This window comes from Saccostrea cucullata, unplaced genomic scaffold, assembly GCF_032062105.1.
Source record: "Saccostrea cucullata isolate Sc308-1 unplaced genomic scaffold, CSIRO_AGI_Scuc_v1 ctg3495, whole genome shotgun sequence".
NCBI classification, from domain to species: Eukaryota; Metazoa; Mollusca; class Bivalvia; order Ostreida; family Ostreidae; genus Saccostrea; species Saccostrea cuccullata.
The window spans coordinates 1-20893 of NW_026932591.1; the positions used below are offsets into that span (position 1 = coordinate 1).

Below are 20893 nucleotides of genomic sequence, written 5' to 3' on the forward strand. Positions count from 1 at the left end.
AATGACTGACAAATTGTTAACGCAGTCAGAGTCGCCAAATTTTTGTGTAGTTTAAACTGGTTCGCTTAAGCAGAACCAGCCTATAATGCCTATTGTTTCGTTCTTATTACATTTCGACCCGGGCGGTTTCCTTTCCCAAAGCTTCGAAAATTTATATTAAATATCTTTTGTGCATTATGAACAAAACAAAAATTAAACTGTCCCATTCATATTACCTCTGTGAGTTAGAATTAGTATCAAGAAGATTATTCATGACTGGGACAGCAATCAGATACAATTTCGATGACCCGAATCTTAAAAGTACAGATTAGCAAGTCCTATTCCCGCGCTAGAAAACGGCGGGAAAAGGTTATTCCATTGTAAAAAGTGTAGGGGAAAGGCAAATTTGAAAATTTAAAAATCTTGTAAAAATAGAATAATACAACAATATTACTCAATTGTTTCTATTAAAATAGTTTAAGTCGAACAATAGTGTAAGAGTTATGCATATATATAGTCTAAATCGCCCACCTAAAGGACATCAAGATATTGTTGAAACTACATGTACCTTTGGTAATGGACCAACCCGTTTGCAACCTCTGTCTCAAATTGTCATCGTGCGTAGTATTGGTAAAATCTATTGCGGAAAGTTGATGATCACGATGGATCCACCAAAGAAAACAAAGTTTCAGGTAATTATTTCAGTTCTTTGTTATCTTGATGAAAATCAGAATCTTTGATAGACGATAGTTGGACCTACTGGCGGAGTTATAAAAGGCGTATACCTCTTTCAATATAGTCGCCATTTTGGTAGCATCCCCAAGTAGTATGAGTTGAAGTTGAATTAGTTAATACACCTTTTTCTTAGGGCAATACAACATTGACAGTGATTTTTTTTTTAGATGGAAGAATATCTAATGTACAAGCCAAGGTGACTCTAGTAATCAATGTTTTTTTCTTTCTTCACAGTGACCTATTTTTAGAATTTCACACTTCTCTCCCATTCAGTGTTTTCCCCAGAAAATTTTTAATGCATGGGGGGAATTTCGTTGAATCAACAGCGCGTCACATCGCGCGGCATGGCACACATCAGTTGAGATACTATATTTAACATAATTTACAAAATTAATGCATTTTTCATATAAATTGTTTTAAAATTACATGTAAAATGTGCAAGTAAAAATTGATTAATGTGTTGTTAATAACTTTTAAAGAAAAATGAATAAAAATTATCATATAGCCCACAATTTTTCCTCATATTTTTTTTCCTTCTGGCCCACTGTAGAACTTTAATTGTTTGTTTGTTTTGTTATGTGTTGTATTACGCATTCTGTCTAGGTCTACTTGTAAACTGTAGTTCATTTTCTTGATGTCCCTACTTTTACAGTCATCATTCAAACAAAAGTGTGCACATTGTCAACCACCCGTGACAACTTAAAAAAATATTATGACAACACATTGTAAAATGCATTTACATTGGTGTCTGTTGTTTTTTGTTTTTTTTGTTTTTTTTTCTTGCAGAAAAAATTTTGATCTGCAGAATTATCAATATGTCGTATATAGCACGTGCGCTACGTCGAAGTGTTTACCGAAAGCTCACAGAGTAAATAAACAATTCTGTTATCATTAATTTCAGCTTGCCTTTTATGCTGAATGATGGCTAAATAATTATGTGTTTGACTAATGAATCTTTGCAGCTTGTGTGCTAATGTCGACACATTTATGCTATTTTTAGAATGACCTGTATAGGTTGGAAACACCCACATGTGCATTTACAAGTGTATTACTTTGACCGTGACGTGTGCACTATCCGACAGCAGTTAATTATTTTTTCCTTGTAATAAACATTTTTATCAAAAATGAAAGCTGAACAGTACCAATAAATTGCAGTAAGCATGCTAAGCATAAATTGACAGCTATAGCATCATACCCCGTGCCGTGATACGCACTCGAATTCACGACAGGTGTGCAACTTGTACATGCGAGGATTTGTTTATGAATTTTATAACTGATAACATTTTACATAAATTATCTTACTAAGTATGGTACTCTATTAATGATTTATGCATAGCGGCAAGCATAGCGGCAAAATGTGATGCATGGCGGGGGATCGTGAATGCATGGCGGTCCCGCCATGCAAAAATGGCCTGGGGAAAACACTGCCATTATTTAGGATAATAATGGGCTTAAAATCATCAAATTGTCAGTTGATGCATCTTGAGTCAATGGAGTGTGTCAATTAAAAGTAGGTTATACTGACCTGCTTTTGGAATTTTACAGTTTAGGATACTAAGATGCTTATAATCATCATACTCTGTTAATTCCTTGGATTGTTTTAACCAAAAATAGGTCAACATGACCTATTCTTGAAATTTCATGGCTTTATCTAAATATTTCAGATAATAAGAGGCATAGAATCACTTTATCAGTTGATGCATCTTAACTTCTCAGTGTGATAACTTAAATCACAGTGACATACGTTTGGAATTTCAAAACTTTAATTCTTTAGGATAAAAAGCAGTCAGGGACATAATGCAAATAAGTTAATTAATTTAAGAAGTAACTCAAATGAGTTATTCTTTTTGTCACTATGAGTTACCTCTCTTTGCTTTTGTCCTTCATTATTTACTTTTTTCCCATCATTATTAACTCAAAATCAATGACCCAAGAAGATATAAAAGTAACTTATTTAAGTTATTATTCAAAAATTTCCTCGTGTGTGTAAAATAACTTATTTAAGTTATTTTTAAAATAACCTGTTTGCATTATGCCCCTGACTGATAAGAAGCTTAGAATGGAAGTGACAAGGTTGTACAATTCATTTGAAGAGTGATTCTATGCCCTTGGGCCTCTTGTTTTTAAAATCATAATCCCCAGAGATAGGATGAGGCCACAATAGAAGATCATATAGTTTAACATAGGAATGTAGGAAAAAAAAAATTAAAATCTTCTTCTCCAGAACAGAAAAGGTATGAAAAGTCATACTGATATGATGCAAGCATCGTCAAGTTATGTAAATTCAATTCTGTTCAAATCATGACTTCGGGATAGGGTGGGGCCACAATGAGTGATTAATGGTTTCACGTGCTAGGAATAATAGGGGAAAAAAAATTCAAAATCTTCTTCTCAACATTTGCAAGACATAATTATAGGTAGTCATATTAATATGGAAGCACCTTCAGGTAGTGTAAATTCAAACGTTTTTCAAATTATGATTTTCGGGGGGTTGGGCAACAATAAGACTCAGTTTTCGCACAAAAGATCAATACATGTAATCATGTTTAGATCTATCTGAAAGAACTGATTTGTCCAATTACTCACATTTAAAGGACAATCTGAAAATTATTGCATCTGCTATATTAAACGTATCAAAAGTATATTTCCTCATTAAAATTATTCCTATCAAAATTTGTTTATTTGCCTTACCTTAATTGTAACGAAATATTAGAAGATATCAATGCTGCAGACTTACTAAATCATATAATTTTAACAGTCATTACAAAGGAATCATACAGTATATTAAATTTTATATCATTGTTTACTTCATATAACTTTGACTGCATATATATACCTTTGTATAGAAGATAACATTATCATGTTACTGTTTTAAAAGGACCAGATACAGTCTGCAACTGCACAGAAGATTTACATCCTGGAAGACATCGAAATTAGAAAATACAAAGATGGAGGGATCTATGGCAAGGCAAGCATTTTGTGTGCCAAGACCTACTTTGGATGTGTGCATGACTTAATCGTAACAAATGAGGCCATCTTCCCAAAGATAAGGGCAGACAGCTGCTACTTAGTAGTTGACTACCTCTTGCTTCAGAATGGACTGCTGAAAATGACAGAGGCTACTAAAGTATGTTCTACCTGCTATATAAAATCAATAACGATAATATACATGATGCTCACAAATTATTTCAAATGAAAATTCAAGAATATGAAATGCCAATTTTTTATGATGAAAATAATGAACATCTGTATAATTTCAAATAATAATATTTTTTATGAATGTACTAAGTGAAAAAAATTATTAATAGCTAATGGACACAGCCAGGCCCACAATTAACCAATCGGTTGTCACCCAGTGGAAAAATCCACAGCTGGTTAAGGTAGCAGAACTGACAGCCCTGAAAAAGGGCGACAGGGTGTCAATTAAAGGAACTGTGACGAAGGTTTGTATTTAAACTGCATCATACATGAAAGAGTTGTGTGAAAACACCTTCCCCATCCTAACAAAATGACAAAAAAATTGTTACATATATGTTAATGTACTGATTAGAAGTTGAGAATTTATTGGTACACATGGACATACAGAGGTTGGATTTTAATAGAATGTAAACTTAGTAAAACAGAAAAAGAATTTCACATCTGTACACTTAGAGAAACCTATAACCACTAACTAATATGTGACCTCTAAGAAATCTCATTGGCTCCTCAGTGCAGTTGATTTGGTAAAACTGATAAGTCTGGGAGGAGGAATCCTATATCTTTTTACACATAAATTTGTGAAAGATCTAACATTGAAGAGACTGCAATCACTTTGCCATGCACCAAGTCAACATAAGCAGTCAGTCACATCTGTCAGCTTACTGGTTATCATGTGTTGACTGTAAACTTTATAAATATTTCATCTTCTTGAATCTTCCCTTGAACCGTTATGCCAAATCATAATAGAAATGGAAAACACAGTGTGATAAATAGAATATTCTTAGTGCATTTAACCACTTCATGCAAATATTTTTATGCACAGATATAAAATTATAAATATAGAAAATAATATGTCTTTTCTTTCCTCATTTACAGGGATTAACAATTATATTGGCAATGCAATATTGCACACACAAAAAATACATAACCCTCTTATGCTTGTTATGTTATTACATTTCTAAACTAAAATCCTTCAATTAAAATAGGTTCAACATGTTTTCTTGCAACTTCTGAAATGACTAACTGTAACCAAATATTTGTAACTCTGACGCGTCTTGTCAGGTATGTGACCAACTGTTTACATCATAAAAGTCTTGTATTCCTGGATATACAGTTTCATGGGGTGTAGAAATTGAGTGCTCCTTGCCTCCGATTTCCACGCCCCATGAAACTACATCTAATACAACTTGACATTTAAGTTTTAATTTGTAGTCCTTTACATACTAAGAAAAACAAAGCATGTGCTTTAATATTGATTAATAAAAATATTGAAGAAAATTCTTGCAAAATCTTAAAGATACTGTGCTTGAACTTTATGCCTCCCACTGAAAAAAGGGGCATATTGGTTTGCATCTGTCAGTATGTCATTACACCAAGAGCAGACATCAACTTGGGACAGTAGTACCCTCAAAAGAAGTAGCTATGATGAGGTCACAAAGTCAAGGTTCAAAATACATTGAACATAAAAAGATATTGTTTGCTTAAAATCTTGAGAACTTATCAAAGGTGGTACACTGGTAACCCTTAAGGAGTAGATGTGGTTGCAAAATCAAGGGGTCTGCCCTGTTTATTTACCAAAATCTTCGTAACCACTTGGGGATAGTTATCTTATCAGCTGTGTGCATTCAAGCAAGAAGTAGTATCCTGTGGTCCGGTACACTTGACACCCTGAATAAATACCATCTCATGCATTAAATAAAAGATAAGTAACATGCACTGAATAAAAAAAGAAGTTAGTCAGCTTTCATTTTTTGCTTTGAAAAACAAAAAAGGTACGACACAGGTGAAACAAAAATGGCACTGAAGAAAAGGGCATGGCAATGCGCCACAATAGTTTCCCTTTGATTTAACATTTAGTCTAATATTTTCATTTTTACAGCATAGCTCATGAGGTTGGGGTGGGGCGGGAGCAAAATATACTGCAAGATCAGCAAGAATAAGGTTATACATAAAATGTCCAAAGCTATACATAAAAAACTTCAAACAAAGCATTTAATTAGGGTCTTCCGTCTCCAGCGGAAGACCCTTCTATTATTCTATTGTTTCTTTTTCATTTTTATTATTATTCTTGCCTTTTCTTCTTACAATTTTTGTGCAGAAGATTTCTCAGAGATGGCTGGACCGATTTACTTGAAATTTTCAGAGAAGATGTATATCTTTATCAAAACCTTATACGTTTTTTTTCATTTTTTGGAAATTCACTTCCGGTCAGAAGTTATCGCCCTTTGATCGAAATTTAGAGGACCTCCTTGTCTGTGATGGAACTCAAAAACGGCTCAAGCTAGAAAGCTGAAATTTTCAGGGATGATAGAGGACATGTTCCCATGTTGCACCTGGGTCAGGATATTTTCCGGAAGTGCCTAGTATGGAAGCTCGGTAGGGGTCAAAATTTAGGACACGAATCATGACTGATTTTTAAAGACATTTTGCATCATATCTTATAAAGTATAATTATTTTGTTAAAATATACTGAACAAAATTAGTGCAGAATGACAAGATCTTTAAACTGATATCAAGAAAAAAGTGCTGACTCATCACATTAGGGGCCAAAAAGGGCTAAAAGTCTTTTTTCGATAACTCCTTAACAGTCAATATTTTGTTATACATTATTGAAGCAAAAATGTTTATCTCAACAATCTACCACTGTATATTATAATTTTAAGGTCGTATAATATATAATTAGGGGCCAAAAGGGGCCAGAACGCTTAATCTTTGACGCTTTATATCTCGAAAGTGTGAAATATTTTGACAAGTAATATTGAAGAAAAGATATTCAAAATCATGTTCTGAACAATATGCAACCTTTCATTTTTCGCTAAACGTCCCCATTAGGGAGTTGAAGGGTTGGCCCCTTAATATTTCTTTTGCTAATAGCTCAAAAACTAAAAGGAATTTCTGAACAGTTGTTGAACACAAAATGTTCAAAATCTTCAGAGCTTTTAAATGAGATCCTGAAAAGGGGGCTGGGCACTCAAATAAGGGGCCAAGAGGGGCTAAAAGTCTTCAATCGATAACTCTTTACCTTTTCATATTTTGTAATACATTACTGAAGCAAAGATGTTTATCTCAACCATCTACAACTATATATTATGATTTTTATGTCGTATGTTACATATTAGGGGCCACAAGGGGCCAGAATGCTAAATCTTTGACGCTTTATATCTCGAAAGGGAGAAATATTTTTACAAGATATATTGAACAAAAGATGTTCAAAACAAGCTAATTCAGAGAATTCGTGTCCCCCGCTTAGGGAAAAAGTCGGCTCCCCCTGACTGAATTTGTAGAATTATTAAATGTATACATGTATACTGAAGCAAATAAAATACATGTATGTCAATATGCATATAAAGATTTTATTGCTTATTCTTCATTATGTGTATAGAAGATTTCTTTATATGGAATTTTTATCACACTGTAATGATGATTTTATAACCTCATAAATTTTTCATTTCACATGCTGAATACTATCATTTAGTTAAAAAAAATTATTAAAAAAAAAAAAAAACAAAGGATCGACCGAGATTCGATCCCGGGACCTCTCACACTGGATGCGAGAGACATAACCACTAGACCACGGAATCGCTTTACTCGGTGTGAAGTATATGCAGAAGTGAAGTCACATACATGTATATATTCATGTTTTCATGTTCGGTATTCTCAAAATTTTACACAATCCATGGTGTTTGATTTATTTAGCCTTTATTAAACAGTTCTAATAGATGTAATAAGAACATAAAGTCCGCCGAGAACCTGTTTTATACGCAATAACTCTCCTCATGCCCCTGCGCTAAAAATAGCGACATGTAATACTATAAATACTAATAAAACAAACGGGGCGGGGCACTTTGAGAGGGGCGAGAGACGTCCTAGGGAGTTTTGATATAAAATTACATTGCATAAGCTCAAAATCTTCTTGAAATATCGCCCGGAAATAATAGTATTTCACACAGACAGAATGTATAAATTTACGACCTTGAACTTTGACCTTTTGACCTCAAAATCAATAGGGGTCTTCATTAGGCCACAGGGAGTTGCTATATAAAATTTCATTGCAATAGCTCAAATGGTTCTAGAGATATCGTGTGGAAACGAAAGTGTTTTAACAGACAGAATTTGCTTATTTATGACCTTGACCTTTGACCTTTTGACCTCAAAATCAATAGGGGTCTTCTTTAGTCCACAGGGAGTTGCTATGCTAAATTTCATTGCAAAAGCTCAAAGGGTTCTCGAGATATCGTGTGGAAACGAAAGCGTTACAGACAGACAGAAAGACGGACGGACGGACGGACGGACGGACAGACGGACGGACGGACGGACGGACAAACCCAAATTAATATCCCCCACTTTTCAAGCGGGGGACAATTATGTTTTTTACAATATGAAACCTTTCATTGTTCGCTAAACGTCCCCATTAGGGAGTTCAAGGGTTGGCCCCTAAATATTTCTTTTGCAAATAACTCGAAAACGAAAAAGAATCTCTAAATTGTTGTTGAACAAAAAGTGTTCAAAATCCTAAGAGCTTCAAAATAAAATCCAGAAAAAGGGGCTGGACACTAAAATTACGGGCCAAATTGGGCTAAAAGTCTTTTTTCGATAACTCTTTAACAGTCAATAATTTGTTATACATTACTGAAGCAAAAATGTTTATCTCAATCTACAACCGTATATTATGGTTTTTATGTTCTACATTGCGTAATTAGGGGCCACAAGGGGTCAGAATGCTAAATTTTTAACGCTTTATACCGCAAAAGTGAGAAATATTTTGATAAGAAATACTGAACAAAAGATGTTCAAAATAATGTTCTGAACAATATGCAACCTTTCATTTTTCGCTTAACGTCCCCATTAGGGAGTTGAAGGGTTGACCCCTAAATATTTCTTTTGCGTATAACTCGAAAACGAAAAAGAATCTCTGAAGAGTTGTTGAACAAAAAGTGCTCAAAATCTTAAGAGCTTTAAGATGAAATCCAGAAAAAGGGGCTGGACACTCAAATTAGGGGCCAAGAGGGGCTAAAAGTCTTTTTTTGATAAGTCTTTGAAAGACAAAATTTTGCTAAACAATACTGAAGCAAAAATGTTTATCTCAACAATCTACCACTGTATATTATAATTTTAAGGTCGTATAATATATAATTAGGGGCCAAAAGGGGCCAGAACGCTAAATCTTTGACGCTTTATATCTCGAAAGTGTGAAATATTTTGACAAGTAATATTGAAGAAAAGATATTCAAAATCATGTTCTGAACAATATGCAACCTTTCATTTTTCGCTAAAAGTCCCTATTAGGGAGTTGAAGGGTTGGCCCCTTAATATTTCTTTTGCTAATAGCTCAAAAACTAAAAGGAATTTCTGAACAGTTGTTGAACACAAAATGTTCAAAATCTTCAGAGCTTTTAAATGAGATCCTGAAAAGGGGGCTGGGCACTCAAATAAGGGGCCAAGAGGGGCTAAAAGTCTTCAATCGATAACTCTTTACCTTTTCATATTTTGTAATACATTACTGAAGCAAAGATGTTTATCTCAACCATCTACAACTATATATTATGATTTTTATGTCGTATGTTACATATTAGGGGCCACAAGGGGCCAGAATGCTAAATCTTTGACGCTTTATATCTCGAAAGGGAGAAATATTTTTACAAGATATATTGAACAAAAGATGTTCAAAATTATGTTTTTTACAATATGAAACCTTTCATTGTTCGCTAAACGTCCCCATTAGGGAGTTCAAGGGTTGGCCCCTAAATATTTCTTTTGCGAATAATTCGAAAACAAAAAATAATCTCTGAATAGTTGTTGAACAGAAAGTGTTCAAAATCCCAAGAGCTTCAAAATAAAATCCGAAAAAAGGGGCTGGGCACTCAAATAAGGGGCCAAAAGGGGCTAAAAGTCTTTTTTCGATAACTCTTTTACAGTCAATAATTTGTTATACATTACTGAAGCAAAAATGTTTATCTCAACAATCTACAACCGTATATTATGGTTTTTATGTTCTACATTGCGTAATTAGGGGCCACAAGGGGTCAGAATGCTAAATTTTTAACGCTTTATACCGCAAAAGTGAGAAATATTTTGATAAGAAATACTGAACAAAAGATGTTCAAAATAATGTTCTGAACAATATGCAACCTTTCATTTTTCGCTTAACGTCCCCATTAGGGAGTTGAAGGGTTGGCCCCTAAATATTTCTTTTGCGTATAACTCGAAAACGAAAAAGAATCTCTGAAGAGTTGTTGAACAAAAAGTGCTCAAAATCTTAAGAGCTTTAAGATGAAATCCAGAAGAAGGGGCTGGACACTCAAATTAGGGGCCAAGAGGGGCTAAAAGTCTTTTTTTGATAAGTCTTTGAAAGACAAAATTTTGCTAAACATTACTGAAGCAAAAATGTTTATCTCAACAATCTACCACTGTATATTATAATTTTAAGGTCGTATAATATATAATTAGGGGCCAAAAAGGGGCCAGAACGCTAAATCTTTGACGCTTTATATCTCGAAAGTGTGAAATATTTTGACAAGTAATATTGAAGAAAAGATATTCAAAATCATGTTCTGAACAATATGCAACCTTTCATTTTTCGCTAAAAGTCCCTATTAGGGAGTTGAAGGGTTGGCCCCTTAATATTTCTTTTGCTAATAGCTCAAAAACTAAAAGGAATTTCTGAACAGTTGTTGAACACAAAATGTTCAAAATCTTCAGAGCTTTTAAATGAGATCCTGAAAAGGGGGCTGGGCACTCAAATAAGGGGCCAAGAGGGGCTAAAAGTCTTCAATCGATAACTCTTTACCTTTTCATATTTTGTAATACATTACTGAAGCAAAGATGTTTATCTCAACCATCTACAACTATATATTATGATTTTTATGTCGTATGTTACATATTAGGGGCCACAAGGGGCCAGAATGCTAAATCTTTGACGCTTTATATCTCGAAAGGGAGAAATATTTTTACAAGATATATTGAACAAAAGATGTTCAAAATTATGTTTTTTACAATATGAAACCTTTCATTGTTCGCTAAACGTCCCCATAAGGGAGTTCAAGGGTTGGCCCCTAAATATTTCTTTTGCGAATAATTCGAAAACAAAAAAATAATCTCTGAATAGTTGTTGAACAGAAAGTGTTCAAAATCCTAAGAGCTTCAAAATAAAATCCAGAAAAAGGGGCTGGACACTAAAATTACGGGCCAAATTGGGCTAAAAGTCTTTTTTCGATAACTCTTTAACAGTCAATAATTTGTTATACATTACTGAAGCAAAAATGTTTATCTCAACAATCTACAACCGTATATTATGGTTTTTATGTTCTACATTGCGTAATTAGGGGCCACAAGGGGTCGGAATGCTAAATTTTTAACGCTTTATACCGCAAAAGTGAGAAATATTTTGATAAGAAATACTGAACAAAAGATGTTCAAAATAATGTTCTGAACAATATGCAACCTTTCATTTTTCGCTTAACGTCCCCATTAGGGAGTTGAAGGGTTGGTCCCTAAATATTTCTTTTGCGTATAACTCGAAAACGAAAAAGAATCTCTGAAGAGTTGTTGAACAAAAAGTGCTCAAAATCTTAAGAGCTTTAAGATGAAATCCAGAAAAAGGGGCTGGACACTCAAATTAGGGGCCAAGAGGGGCTAAAAGTCTTTTTTTGATAAGTCTTTGAAAGACAAAATTTTGCTAAACATTACTGAAGCAAAAATGTTTATCTCAACCACTCACAACTATATATTATGATTTTTATGTCGTATATTACATAATTAGGGGCTATAAGGGGGCAGAATGCTAAATCATTGATGTTTTATATCTCGAAAGTGAGAAATATTTTGATTAGTAATATTGAACAAAAGATGTTCAAAATGATGTTCTGAACAATATACAACCTTTCATTTTTCGATAAGCGTCCCCATTAAGGAGTTGAAGGGTTGGCCCCTAAATATTTCTTTTGCGAATAACTCGGACAACGAGAAAGAATCTCTGAATAGTTGTTGCTCAAAAATTGTTCAAAATCCTAAGAGCTTTAAGTTGAAATCAAGAAAAAGGGGCTGGACACTCAAATTAGGGGCCGAGAGGGGCCAAAAGACTTCAATTGATAACTCTTTATCAGTTAATATTTTGTAATGCCTTACTAAAGTAAAGATGTTTATCTCAACAATCTGCAACTATATAATATGATTTTTATGTCGAATGGTACATAATTAGGGGCCACAAGGGGCTAGAATGCTAAATCTTTGAAGCTTAATATCTCCAAAGTGCGAAATATTTTGATTATGAATATTGAACAAAAGATGTTCAAAATCATGTTCTAAAGAATATGCAACCTTTCATTTTTTGTTAAACGTCCCCATTAGGGAGTTTAAGGTTTGGCCCTTAGATATTTCTTTTGGAAATAACTCAAAAACGAAAAAGAATCTCTGAATAGTTGTGGCACAAAAATTGTTCAAAATCATGAAAGCTTTAAAATGAGATCAAGGAAAAGGGGCTGGGCACTCAAATTAAGGGCCGAGAGGGGCCAAAAGTCTTCAATCTATAACTTTTTACCTGTCAATATTTTGTTATACATTACTGAAGCAAAAACGTTTATCTCAACAATCTTCAACAATATATTATGATTTGAATGTCCTATGGTGCATAATAAGGGCCACAAGGGGCAAGAATGCGTAATCTTTGACGCTTTATGTCTCAAAAGTCAGAAATATTTTATTTATTAATATTGAACAAAAGATGTTTGAAAGCATGTTCTAAACAATAAGCAACCTTTCATGTTTCGCTAAATGTGCCCATTAAGGAGTTGAAGGATTGGCCCCTAAATATTTCTTTTTTTAATAACTTGAAAACGAAACGGAATCTCTGAATAGTTTTGAACATAAAGTGTTCAAAATCCTGAGAGCTTTAAGATGATATGAAGAAAAAAGGGCTGATCCCTAATATTAGGGGCCGTGAGGGCCAAAAGTTGAATTTTAAAGTCTTTAATGTTCAATGACTGTTTTCAGATTATGGAGGCAAAATTGTTTCTTCTTTACAATCTTTATCATTATTTAAGAATGAAATTCTCAATCAAAATCTTATCTCATCAAGAATCGGACGGAAGACCCACTCGTTGCTCGCAACGAGATCGTATCTAGTTATTATTCTTATTATTTTTTTGAGTTTCTAATTTTGTGCACGCGATTTCTCGAAGACTGCCGGATAGAATTACATGAAATTTTCAGAAAAGATGTGTCGTAACATGAACTTGATCTATCTGAGCGATTTTTAGGAAATTCTTTTTTGGTGCCAAGTTACGGGACATTTCCTGAATTTAAAATGACATTTTGTCCACGGTTAATCTCAAGAACTGTAAAAGATATCGATGTGAAACTTTCAGGGATTATTGATCATGATATTCACTTCCCAGGACGCGACCTTTCGTTCATCGTCAGTACTTCCGGTCGTTACGACAAGCGAATTTAAAAAATCGTTTTTTCTAACTTTTTTGTTTTTCAATATTTTTTATTTATTTTTGGAATATTTATAGAGACCCTTTTATTGAAGCTTACTATATAAGTTGTTTGAATATTGGTAAATATAAACTCCAGATATCTACATTTGAAAATCTGAAGCGGGACCAAGATGGCGGCTGTCTCTGTCAACTCCGCCATTTCGCAGGTCGGTGTTTATGGAGGCAGCCGAGCATTTGCTTAAACGAAACTAACATAAGGATACATGAAATGTAAAAGACTTCTTGTATTGCAATGTAGTAGTAACGTTGCAATTTTGTGTAAAACTAAAAGTTGATTGCCGTTTCACTGCTTTAGTGTTACTTGTCTAGATATGATATGTTCATTTCTAGACCGATTTTTAAACTTTTTAAAATATCATATAGATCTTTTTGAGAGGTTTCCAACGGTATATTTCTTGTGATTTTTAATGCACTAATTCAGAAACTATTAGCTCATATCTATAAGCATTCTGTTTTGACAGAACATGTCCTCGCGTTTTAGAAGTAAACAACTTATATTTAGTTACAATGGCGGACATTTAACGATGGCTGTGATTGGTCAACCAATGATATGACAGCTTATATATTGATATCCTCCATTTTGAATATTTGAACCGTACGCGCATCCTAATTGCGCATGTGACGTCATTATTCTAGAACATTCCTATTTGTCGGTATATAAGTCGATCAGATTAACCGGAATTCTATTTTACGCTGTTTAAGTCGATCCGATAATACGATAGTCGGATATTACGATAAATTCCTGCTTTTGATGAATTTCATCGAAAATTTGACGGAAGACCCACTCGTTGCTCGCAACGAGATCGTATCTAGTTTATTTATATTTTCAATTTAACGAAAGTGATCATATGTTCCCATATGGACTTCATCTTATCATTTCAGGTGTCATCACTGCTGGAAACCGAAGTCAGCAAAAGAAAGATCATTTCAATTGAAGAAGACGGAAATGTTGGTGGAAGTTAAACTCTGGAATGAGGAAAGCAACAAAGAGTGCCCTGTAGGAGAAATTGTCAAGCTGAAATGTCTGTCTGTGGATATTTACAAGGATAAATATTCATTAAATTCAACCAAAAACACAACCTGTGAGGTTTGTAAAATTCTTAATTGCATTATTATTGCAGGAAAATGTTTAATAGAATTCAAACAATATTCTAAAGTAATTAATTACTGGCCAGTGCATAAGAATCATTTTGCTTATGCATTGAAGTTTTTCAGTTACCTTAGTGACAGAAGTGGACTGTTAGCAATTATTAAATGTTTGTTCCAATTTTATGATGTCCACTGTTTAATTTCTGAGAATATATTGTGAATCTATCCAAAACGAATGTGTGAATAATTCACCAATGACCAAGCACAAGAAAATTGAAAATGTTTCTGATGGCGTGGGACTTCCATACAGAGCTGCCTCACACTGCACAATCATTGCAAATTTAATGCAGCTATTGGGACTCAAGATTCTTACAAGAGGATCATTACCAATACACTTGGTACTAAAATTTTCATTATCTAAAGCAATTAAAGTTGCATGCAGCAATTTTTAAATATACAGAACTTTTCTTTACAGATTCTGCAGGAGGATGACGACTTTGCTGGAACAATTGAAGCTGCAAATTTTGATCAGTATGTAAATTTGGTTGTATAAATATATACCATTTTAAGAAATATGATTATCTGAGAATTTCTCAAATTCTGGAAACTTTTCTCATATTTCATTGAAATGAAAAAATATTTTATTTCAATAGAGCTGGACAAACCGTATACATTAATGGTATGATTCTGAAAGTAGAGGAGAGAGACCTCGACAGAATTTTTCCTTTGGGAATGTTCACAGAGAATGTCTCAATTGCTGGGAAAAAAGGGGCTCCACAATAACAACCATGTAAGTTTCCATTGTTGGAATCATGTAATTATTTCATAATCACAAAAAGCATTTAATTTGATAAGAAATTTTGCATATCATGAACACATCTTCTATTACGCCCAAAAGCTTAAGTGAGCTTTTCTGAATAAGATATTCAATGCCTAATGACCATATTTAAATCTAATAAATGAATGGTGCGATTTTTGTAATCATCATATCCATTTGAAGGTGTTTACAAATAAAAATACTCCACCTAAGGATTTTACACAATTTTGATTATTGTCCAATTAATTGTACCTTGTACCTTAATTATACCTTTCAAAGTGAAAAAGGAATAACTTATAACACTTCTGAACAACTATGAATATGAAAAAATTGAAATGACCATGCAGCAAGACAGAAACTCAAAATTGTTACCAATACTTGTTTAAAAAAGAACTTTCTCTGCATACTTAATGTTAATATCCTCCCTTACCATCACATCCCCTGATAAATAATACGCTAGTATTGCATTTTCAAAACCATAAATCAGGTGAAAATCAAACCGGGTAATTTTCATTTCAAATCAAATAGATTGTCAGATAGTTTGCTTTTTATTATGAATGGTGGTACAAGTTTGAGCTGCCTTTTAATAAATAATTTTACTTATATAACATAAATATGCCCTATTAAAAAGTTCCAACAGCAATGTACAGTAACACAAAGCAGTAACAAACTTCTAGGTATAGCTCAGATAAATTTTTATATGGATATTTTATTAATTTACCCTGTTGATATTAATTGTTATAATTAAAACAAATGATATTGTTATAAGTATTCATTTGCTTTAACCAATTTTTTGCTATACAAATACCGTATAAGTAGAATTTATAGCAAGGATTTAATTTTGGCATTATTAGCAAGGGTGCTGACATCGCTAAATTGAATATCGCAAAAAATTAACTCCGTATTATTTGTAATAGCTTCTTTAGTTTGTATTTTAAATATCGCTAAAATTACTGCTGCTAAAAATAAAACAATAGATTTTAGGTAGAAATCGCTAAGTATGCGTCTCGCTAAAATTTCCACTTATACAGCATTTTACTGTAGAGTACTTAAACTATTTACCTGAGCAACATCCATTAAAATAAGCAAGTAACTGATCTTTCAACAAAAACATGGATATGGAAATATACCACAGTTGATTTCTTTGCCATTTCTGTAGAGTAAATGTGCAAGAAGTGTGTTGGGTATATGTTCTTAAATACTTGAAAGGATGGTAGATTTTCCACAAGGATGTTGGATACAACCTGTATCATATCTTTTCTCAAAGTGTAGTTGTCTTCAACAGTTGGGAGAAATTCACTGTTTTGAACATTCAACAAATCTCCAACAGGTTCATCTGACAAATGTTCACAATTAACACGATCAACCAAGGCCATAATTTGTGTGAAATGCCTAGAAATGTTCTGATGTTCTTGTGTCATTTCTCGAACTCGGATATGAAAATCTAAATTATCAAGATTAAATCTGTAACCTAGAGGTGCATTGTTTCTTTCAGGTTCTGCATTATACACTGCATACGAATGTTCCTTCATTCTACCCATAAGTTTCTTTTCAACACCAACAGTAGCATATGTGTGCTCGGCTTCAATCACTTCAACACAGCTATTACTTGCTATAAAGTCTTTCAAACTGCTCTGATATGTCTTCATGAGATTCTCATTCTGTGCTTTAGCAATGTTTAACTTTGCATTCATTGTCGCATGTGAAACAGAGAATCCCAATCTCGCTAACACCGAGAATCCATCTTTTTGTAGCCGATTATTATACATGGCTATGGCAACAGAATGTTGAAGGGAATTGAGAACTCTTGATCTCCCCTGCAATAGAACACACAAAGCTGAAGTAACTTTTACACAATCATATGTTTTGGTGTACTTTGATGTAGCTGCCTGCGAGGCAAAAGACCACAAGAAAGGTGCATGGATTTCGAAGTCTTCCTGAATTTTTTTCAAGTCAAAGCTTTCCAAATCACTAGTATCTGTCTTCTGCAGTTGTAGCTCAAGATCACGTTTGGAAAAGGTAGAACACTCTTTATTTATCACATTTTGAATCTCTCTTTTTACTTTTTCTTTGATTGTAGCATTAGACGAATTCAAGAGTAATGTTAATGCTTTTCTGATACTACCATTGGCTAAGGCTGTTGTGACAGGAAGAAGTTGCTCAACAAGTTGAGCAGAACGAAATGATACAGTGTGTTTCAGTTTTGAAATCTGCACAGTCTTTAGTTCTCGTTTTTTGCATGTGAGAGGTGACAGAGGCACAGCAAGACTATCTGTGTCTTTCGTAGAAGGACATGGAAACAAAGACCTTGTTAATAGCTTACTCGTTCTTGGTGTCGGTGGTTTGGATATTTTTTAAGAGAACCTGAAAAAAAAATCTTTTATTGTGTGGAGGGGGTTATTTATAGTTATCAAGACTAGTAAATATACTGGATTTAGTTACTTAGCTTTAATTATCTACATAGCTTTATTAACCTACCTGAATTGACTTTTATAGATACTAATTTAAACTATTTTGTAAATTAGCATTTTTTGCTGGATGTGCATAATAGTACTGGCTATTACTGCACTTTGATGCAGTGATACTTTTAAGATATATAGCTAAATGTACTTGACCTTGTTATTATTTATTAATGGTACATCATATCCAAATATTTAAGAACGAGGTACGTGATACATTCACTAAACAGGATATATTTACTCTACCTTTGCTTCCAGATGGCAAGTCGAGACCATGTGACGCTGAAGTCAGTGATGACACCGGTGTGGATTTCTGATCCTGAAACTTTGACATTGTAGGGGTTTGATTTCCATGAATATTGCGCTTTTTCACACTAATGACTCTGAACTTTTGACAGCTTGACATAAGCTTATCGTGTAACTGGGTGCGCCTACTGTCAATATCATTTATTCTTTGCAACATTTTGTAGCAAGATATACAGGCGTAGGTTCCTAAATTCTCCTCGATGCTGAGGTCTTTCTTTAAAAAGTTCACTGTCAATTCAAAGGCTGCGCCTTTACTTTTATCTACTTTAATTATATAATACCTCTGTCTGTTTTTTAAACTGCAAAACACGCACACATCTTTGTTTAAAAAGAAAATTCGTTCGTGAATTTTCATGGGAGTCGCCATCTTGGTAAAGCGACCTCTACTGGTTACAAAAATTAAATAGGAATCAGACCAGACTCTCGCTCGGGCCAAGTCTCGAGAGCGAGAGTCTGGGGAAAACGAGACTAACAGAGCTAGGTAAAATCTATTCCGTCCAATCTAATACACAACTTACTGTGACGTAATACCTCTCGTTGGGACACGAACCCGATCTTAATTTGGCACTTCTAAGGTGCGGATCCAAATACCATACATTGCATCTATTTTCTCATTTAGATTCAGAGGTGTATTAGGCCTATCACTTAAAAAGGCTGAAAATTTTGCTAAGAACTGAAATCCCCCTATTCCGGATGCAGAATTAAAGGGAGTTTTTATGCAAAAAAAAGGCTGAAATCAACCAATCGACTGAACGTTTCAGATATTTTCTGCCAAGTTGATCTGTCTTTCGGAACTCATCAGGATTCATAATAATGAACCGACATTCCATAGTTAAAGACACAGTAATGTGATTGGTTTATGAAAATATCACGTGATCACATTTTTTTTCTTACGGTAATCTCAATGAACTGGTCACTATATACCAACACAAATACCACAAGAACATTCCGTATTAGGACAAACAACAAAATTTTTGTAGAAATGATAAACTAAGCGGTCAATATAGGTTATATGTATATTGTACGGATTTTACATAAAATTTACTAGACAACTTGACTTGACTTTGATACCCACAAATCTTCTCAAGTACATATTTATTATTGTTTTACAAACAGCGTGACAGTTTGCTTTATAGGGCGTGCTAAACTTTTGTATGCTGAAAATCATTTTACTCATCGATTGGATGTTTGATTTCAATGGAATCAAAAATACTTTGCATATGAAACAGAAAACCCAACAATACCACTGACAATACTGACCAATCGTATTGAATCACATGTTCACTAGCATGCAATAAACAACAGTTGCACGTGGACGGACAAAGCAAGTTTTACAACCTACAATGATGATATTGATAGCTGCATAGTACAACAGCAGCAGAGTAGCCTTACTAATTTTATTCTTTGAATTTTCTTGTACGTATATAAAACATCCGGTCAAATCAAAACAAATATAATACATGCTTTTCTGAGGACAGAGAACGGGCTTTGACTGACCACGTGTTGCTGGTGAGTACAAATGCCGCACTGGTGAACAATCATTCAATGTGATTGGCCAGTATTCTCGGGATATTGTTGTATTCTGAGTTTCATATGCAAATTAGTATCGATTCCATTGAAATAAAGCATCTAATCACTGAGTAAAACGGAAATCAGGTCGCAAAATTTTAGCACGCCCCATCTAGCAAACTGTCACGCTGTTTGTAAAACAATAATACATATGTACTTACTGAATAAATCGGGGCAAGTACATGTATCTCCATCTCTATTTCGCACGACTGAAAAGGGTAGCAATCTGTTCCCCACTAGATTTATGTTGACTGTGCACTCGGAGACTCGAATTTCGCGAATTTTAAGTTGCGCACCAAGAAAAATACTATAACAGTTCCATCGCGTTCGCGTACAATCTACAACTCCAAGGTAGTTTGGACATCTATGACTCTAATTTGCGCACAAACAATTGTATACCAGCCAAAAATTAAACACATCACAAAACACGTCTTCATCTTTCCGTTCATTGGAGTGGCGCGACTTTTGCACGGACTTTTCACCCGTCATCAGTCAGCTGATTGTAAGGGATAAACTAATAGGGTAAATGCTAATGCGGGAATGAAAAACAATAGTTCTAGTGTGTTGGGATAAGAATATAGAAGATAAGATAACACATCAGTATTGTGTCAGTTGAATCTAAAGTAAAACGTACTAAATATCTCATTTCTCTCTCTCTCTCTCTTTTTAATATATCTGTATATATAGTCTTGTGTATCTACATACGGAAATAAAAGTAACAATGCTTGTACTGATACTAGGTCATGTCAGGACACGCTACACTACCTTTGCGCAGGTGTATCGTGATAAAGCGGAATTTTTAAAAATTATTTAGAATTGCGCGCTTCAATTAAAAGAGATTATGATGAAAGGTAAATTATCATCTAACTATGTACGATTAACAGCTTATTATTCAATTGACGTTTTAAAAACTTCAAATGGATATATTAAGAGGGTCGTGACACACACAGATAAAAGCCATGACGTTTGCACTTATTGAAAAACTAGGTCATGTCAGGACACGCTTCACTACCTTTGTGCGCAGGTGTATCGTGAAAAAGCGGAATTTTTAAAATGATTTAGAATTGCCCGCTTTCATTTGAAGAGATTAAGTGCGACAGATGATGAGCTAATTAATGCATCAAATTAATTACTGTTCCTCATATCCAAACTTTAACAAAAAAATAGCAATGTAACCATGACAAACACCCTAAAAGACTATACACCATTTCTCTTGTATAACTTTTCCGTCTACTTACTTCCTC

The 20893-nt window shown here is 34.0% G+C and overlaps 1 protein-coding gene across 1 annotated transcript; it reads left to right on the forward strand.

Moving 5' to 3' along the window:
• Positions 1 to 560: 560 nt before the first annotated feature.
• On the forward strand, positions 561 to 14372 carry LOC134235506 (uncharacterized). The gene is made up of 4 exons (XM_062717639.1): positions 561 to 671; positions 3593 to 3841; positions 4023 to 4157; positions 14292 to 14372. The coding sequence occupies exons 1-4, from the start codon at positions 633 to 635 to the stop codon at positions 14370 to 14372; spliced, it is 504 nt and encodes a 167-aa protein (XP_062573623.1). The 5' UTR covers positions 561 to 632.
• Positions 14373 to 20893: the final 6521 nt, after the last annotated feature.